Source organism: Lampetra planeri, chromosome 51, assembly GCF_965212315.1.
Source record: "Lampetra planeri chromosome 51, kcLamPlan1.2.h2, whole genome shotgun sequence".
Taxonomy (NCBI): Eukaryota; Metazoa; Chordata; class Hyperoartia; order Petromyzontiformes; family Petromyzontidae; genus Lampetra; species Lampetra planeri.
In genome coordinates, this window is record NC_136157.1 from 2162022 (window position 1) to 2168911 (window position 6890).

General features: G+C 43.4%; 1 protein-coding gene across 1 annotated transcript; it reads left to right on the forward strand.

Annotated features, from left to right (window-relative positions):
• Positions 1–2833: 2833 nt before the first annotated feature.
• On the forward strand, positions 2834–4419 carry LOC144734439 (olfactory receptor-like protein OLF4). Its single transcript, XM_078616629.1, has one exon. It carries the CDS (start codon positions 2848–2850, stop codon positions 3823–3825), a length of 978 nt encoding a protein of 325 aa, XP_078472755.1. The 5' UTR covers positions 2834–2847; the 3' UTR covers positions 3826–4419.
• Positions 4420–6890: the final 2471 nt, after the last annotated feature.

Here is a 6890-nt window from a genome sequence, read left to right on the forward strand (position 1 = left end):
AGCTGACAATTTGCACACAGACTCGTTGTGCGTGACAATTTATTTTCGTGAAAAACATTTTAAAAATTTTGCACTTTTTAGGGAAAAAAAATGTCATATTTAATTTAAAATACAATGTGATAAAAATGAAACTCTTACTCAAGAAAAACAGAAATGAATAATAAAATAAAACCGATGCCACGCATATAAAGGATTTATAGTGAAAATCTTTGTTTTTTACGGGTTAATTTTTTTAGAAATGTAGAGCAGCCAAATGCTCTAAACGCACGTACATGTTAAATGTGGACATAGAACCCGGGAAAAAAAATCCACATAACCACAGGGAGAACATGCAAACTCCAAATATACAGGCTCCTGTATACCAGGCGAGGTAGTTACCATATAGCCACCGTGGATTAATGGGACGGCATGAAGACGTTTTCATCCAGCAGTGAATTTATAAAGGACTGTAAATTATTTAATTGTACAAAATAATGTTATTTAAAAAAAATCCTGTTTTGATTTATAAAGTTTATCACAAAATGTTACCCATTTGGTCGATTTTTCATGAAAAGTGAAGTACTGTACCACTGAATGGGTTGGTTTTCCACATTGTAACATTTTCATATACCACCATCATCCATTTTTATTTTATTTAACAGCCACTCTTGTAGATGTCATTCTTCATGGATCTACTCATTCCGTATGCTCGCGAGACTTTTGTAAACCTTATTTAATCCTCAATCACTCACAATGTGCCTTTGACGAAATCACCCAGAACGCATCCAAGATGGTCACATCTTGGAAGCTAAGCAATGTTGATCCTGGATTGTGCTTGTATGGGTGACCACCGCACACAAATCAGATGATATAGGCTTATGTGGGACTACGTTGACTGCATAGCATAGTGCAGCAAAATAAACGGTTGTACAGTCCTCTGCTCCAACGCCTGAACACCCTGCCTTCCCGCAACCCGTGCTGACCAGTTGGTCAATGCGGTCACATAACTCCACATGACTTGCAAGGTGTGAGGAGACCCTCATCCAGCGGTGGAATGACAAAAGCGGTTGAAAGTGCACCTAATATATCATACATAATGTGGTGTTAAAAAAATCCACTGATGTGAAATATCATACTAATTATCTGGGCTCCACCTCACTGATTGCACAGTATTCCCATGTAATTTGCAGTCGCCCAGACACATATCTCCATGTGAGCGTTCGTAATGAGAGACACGTGACCAAAGAACCACGAGAGCGTTATTGGACACGTGATACCCGAAACGTATAAAACAGGGGGTTCGTGCGCGGCGCACTGAGCTCTCTGCTGCGGACACCCAGTGGCACCACGGTGAGTTTATACAGGGGGGCTTGGGCGGGTGTTTAATCTGCACTCTTTCACGCCTCCTAAGCTAAAACATGTTTTAATAACGTTTGTACGTTTGCGTGGTAATAACATTCCGTGCGTATTACGTCTCTAAAACAATAAGCATGTTTAGTTTCATCCAAAATAAGACGCCTGATTTAACGTGTAATTTACCAGATTACTTAAAAAATATTCTTAATGTTTATTGAAATGCAGTGCGGTCTCGGAGTACGCAGTCTGACACTTGTGACTCGGACTATTGCTACACGCACGGAGCGGGAAGCAAGGAGTCACATCACCCCCACCATCAAGCGCACGTGGATTTGAGGGCGTGTAACTATATCGCCCGCGCAATAAACGAGTCAAAAATAATGTGTTCCATCTGACCTGGATGTTACCGATGATTCGTGAATCATTGCTGGACAGTACTGTACATTATTAAACATTTACGTACATTTATATACATTTCTTTCCACTCTTACAATTTTTTACTACACTCGTGTAAACGAACCCCAACTTATGCGAATTCGCGCTAACATACATAGAACCTAACCCCCACCGCGTAATCTGAGACTTTACTGTATGCTAGCAAACGTGTCAGAAATTTTAACTTTTGGAAATGCATTTTCAATACTTGACTTTCCATATCTGCACATTTGAATAAGCGCTTCATTTTGTAGTTCATGAAATCTCCCACTAATAAATACTTTGCACATACAAGACAAAACCATTTGGAATTACAAAGTCGATACGTGAGACTGCGAATAAAAATGCTGACATTGAATGAATCCACTTCAATACAATCAGGGTACAAACACTCTTACTCAGCACAATCATCATCATTAGCCGTGATCAATCTAATGCTTAATGGATTTCAAACGCTGTCGTCAAATCTTACATTCTGATGCTAAAACACATCAATCCATCTTTGCAGTAGATATCCAATCAGGCGAGGCCACTCGTTGATCGGCACCACTATAATATTTTATTGCAACGGGTCCTCGAGAGAGAGCCTCTAGTGCAGGGGTGGGGAACCTTTTTTCTGCCAATGGCCATTTGGATATTTATAGCCTCATTCGCGGACCATACAAAATTATTAACTAAAAAATTAGCCTGTTATATTTGGTCAAACATTTAATTAACTCGCCCCTAATGTGATGGCTGGAACTGGTATTGATGATGTTGCTACTCGCAACTGCTTTTCCGGGTTTGCTCCTAGATTGATTGAATTTCGAGTCCCGCCTGCGGTTGCCTTGGCAGGGCCAGATCAAATGATTTTGCGGGCCTTATACGGCCCGCGGGCCGGACGTCCCCCTCCCCTGCTCTAGAGGGTATTTGTTCTACTCTTACACTCTGACCAGACCTCTTGGAAGAGGTAGTGGTACTCACCCTTTGCCCCAACATACGCAACCTGTAAGTATAATAAATTGATTATGAATTTCATTTAAAAATCCCCGCCTTCTGTGCCTCTCTTCGAACACCAGTTGTTGATCAGCGTCGGCAATGGAGAACGACAGCTCGGCGTTCTACCTCTCCACGTTCGAAGCCTCGTACTCCTTGCAGATGGTCATTTTTGGCCTCTGCCTGCCGCTCTATGCCGCCACAGTTGTAGCCAACCTACTGGTCTTCGTGGCGGTGCTCATGTGCCCCGAGCTGCACAAGCCCATGTACTTGTTCCTGGGAAACATGGCGGTGGCCGACATCGTCGGCTGTACAAGCATCGTGCCCAAGCAGCTGCAAATCCTGCTGACGGGCGACGGCGAAATCCTGCGCGAGTCTTGCTTCGTGCAGATGTTTTCCGTTCACGTGTTCTGTAACGTCGAGGTGCTGACGCTATCGGTCATGGCTTTTGACCGTTATGTGGCCATCTGTCACCCGCTGCGCTACCACACCATCATCACAGCCAAGAAGACGCTTGGTGTGCTGATGCTGATGTGGACGGTCACCTCGGCGGTTTATGGGGCCCTCACATTCCTCGCCGCGCAGCAAAAATTCGGCAATAACCGTAAAATTCAAGGAATTTTGTGCGATAACATGGGAATTATTTTGTTGGCTGAATCGGACACCAATATTAGTTATGTATACGGCACAATACTCATGCTGATCCTCTTTATCTTACCACTTGCTTTCATTAGCTACAGCTACTTAAATATATTTATTGAGTGTCGCATTAAACGATCTACTGAGATTACCAAGCACGGTTTGAACACTTTGCTGACACACTTCTTGGCGCTGTCGATCTTTTTCTTCGCGGTTTTTGTTTCCACCATAACGCCTCGTTTCATCAAAGATTTCAACACCCCCGCTCTGCGAAACATGAGGTGCCTTTTCCAGTTCGGTGCGTTTATTGTGCCGATGACAAATGTGCTGATCTACTGTTTACGCACCAAACAGCTAAGGAAAGGAATGAGGATGTGTTGTAAAAATGCTTTCTTTGGTACACTTTTTCCAACATTTTCAAAAGTCTCAAATGTAAGTTAAAATTCGTTTTAAAGAGAAACCGACCATAGGACTCAATACATATGAACTGGAAAACTTCCACTGTTCGAATGTTATTTAGCAAGCTACTGTAATAATGTATTATTAAACGTACATTTTAATGAAAAATACAATCAGTGGCAAGTTATACGAGAGCTCATCTCTTACCCTCCATGCCCCCACCTCCACCAACTTACACTGACCAGAATGGCCAAGTCTGGTCAAAAATCAAATGATCGACAGTGTGGGAAGGCTTTCATTCGCTGATTTATTGAGAATGCTTGGAATGATGTTTACACAAATATCACGCACATGTCCTTTGCAATAGAGTACTTGCATAAGGAACCACTGCTTAAGTGTAACATTGAGTGCGATGTGTAACCGTGCATTATGGTGTTGAGTTAAACAATACCCTATGAATGCTGATACTGTAAATGTGTTCAATTGTTTAAAAAAAAAAATTTTAGTTGGCTTAGTTTTGAGCTGCATTTATTGACAATTGCCGTGTTGGCAAAAATGCGTTCGACAAATAATAGGGGAAATCGAGTTGTGTTCCTTGGTTCGAAATGATCACTCCCTCTTTGTTTAACGAATGTTCGATATTGCCTCCCTTATTGTACTAAAGGATGCTGAGTTGCTCTCCATGTCTTTTGTGTACACTTTATTTTTAAATTCCACCTCGACACAAAACCGCCGTCTCCATTCCTCTTCCTGCACCGCGGCACTCACGCCCGATGCTCGCCCCTGACACTCACTTGAACGTTCACGGTTCGCCATCTGGGCATCCATGACTCGTGTCAGCAACTGGACGGTTTGGTGCAAGCGGGGACATTTCCGTTGTGCTCTTGTGCCAGCCTGAATGCACACACACAATCATTGTAAATAAATCACAGTCAATTAATTCACACCTATAGGATGCAACACTGACGGCACTACTGTTCGACGTAGAGATGAGAATCCGAGCAGAGTCGAACGGCATATAGCTGAAACCTTCACCCTCCTGTTCTGGAAAACAGACCTCATTCAGTAATCCATGTATAGTCGGAACACGTGCTCGATAAAGCTGCGTTGGGCAAGGGTTTCCTGTATTTTTGCATTGCTATTGTAAAACACTGTTTGATGCTCTCCGCGAATAGCACTATATAAACGCAAATGCTCTTGTCGGCCTCTTACAGCAAGTTCTCTGCTTAACGCGGGGGTTTCAGTCCAGAAAATTGCCACGTGCAGTGAATTCGCGTTAAGGGGGGTAGTTTCCCCATAAAGAATCATTGTGAAGGTGGGGGTGCCATTCCAGCCCGTAATCAGTTTTCATTTAACAGTTCAGTCCACCGTTTGATGTTTCTTTTAAACATGTGTCGTGTATACTTAACACGTTCCTTCGGAGTGGGCAGGTAGGAACATGGTTGGACAGCGCATTCGTGCGATCCGTGTCACGCGGCGCAAGCGGCGTGGGGCGGCGCGTCACGTGGTGCTGAGCCCGCCCGAAGCGCTCTATGAAATACAAATCGAGGGCGTGGCTATGCACGACAGACAGACAAATAATCCCTGGTGGGCAGTGTGGAAATGTTGTTCCTACCTGTAATACATCTATAAATATGCTATATGTGACAGTCATGTATTTAAATATGAAGTGTGTGAGAGAGAAATATTGTGAGTGAAACAAAAACATGGGAGCGAGACGACTCTCCACACACAAACATGATGGAAAAATGACCGAGGACGGCACGACGTGCATCAGAGCGCATCGCTGCAGAACCAGCAGCCAACACTGCCAACACGCACGCTAGGCTCGCGTTATGTAATGCCCAATGAGTGACTTGCTCAATGTGTTTCAAGAAAAACAATGAGCACGGGATCGTTATACAGAACATGGTCTCAATTATACACACATTTGTAATGCATTGTTACCATTTAAAGGATTGGAATTCGTGTCACCAAAACACAGCACAAATCAGTTTGAATGTGCATCTGTACCATGCTAATTGATAACTGACTTGATTATAGCTGTGCATTCCGTGCAACTAAAGTTATGGGTGTGTTGGCACTTGGCAAAAGAGTTTTTACATAATTCATTTTGTCAAGTGCTATCTCACTGATAATTGGTGGTGCTACATATGGTGCAAAAGAAGTAAAAAAAAAACAATGAACTTCGGAAGGTTTGGAAATAAAACCCACCAACAATTTTAGCTTCCTTCACAAGCATCCTCCACAGGGGCCGATCTTGACACTAGGCCTCGGCAAGGTAAGGTTATTTACCCTTTTACAGGGTAAAGATGTTGACATGCCAAGCGGTAAGGTAAAGGGTAGGGTAAAGGTAGCGCGGAAGAATTGCCCGGTAAATACCTTGTTTACCGCTCCCTAAAAGCTCCGTGGCCTCCATTTAAAATTGGAATCATTGAGAGTATCTCATTAAAAAGTGCTCTGCCTATTATTTACCTGTTATAAATCTTTATCATGTGTATAGTACCCCAGTAATTACCCTGTACTGTAATCGGGTAATTTGTAAGGGTAAAGGTAGGCTCGTTGCTTTTGACCCTTTACCTTGCCGAGGCCTACTTGACTCCTATGGTACCAGTAATTCACAAATCCACTCGGCTTCATATCCTTATACCACATAATTCCATCTCTCCAGCCCATGCTGCGACCATTTAGGGGCCATCCATTTACTACGTACGCATGGAGGGGGGAGGAAGATTTAACCAAAATGCGTTTGCTTGTGTATTACTGGTAATGTACGTACGCATAGGAAACGGGGGGGGGGGTGAAGCCTCGAAAATAATTTGTCTACATTGGCCTTCAAATGAGCCACAGTTCAGTTTCTTCAGCTGTTGGACAAGTACTACCAGGAGAGGTGGGACTGTGGGAGAGGTGTCATTTGTATGCCACTGTACCCCTGACTGCAGTTATCACGCAGCTCAGCAGTGAGTCTGATATAGTCTGGCAGCCTGTCCCATGGATTACACATCCTTCAATCTGGCCTCACTTGCTGACTGCTGCTGGCTCAAGATTTTAACTGCCGCGGTGCTCTGTTCGTGCTGCTGCTGCCCGGACTTCAGTACTAATGTAAA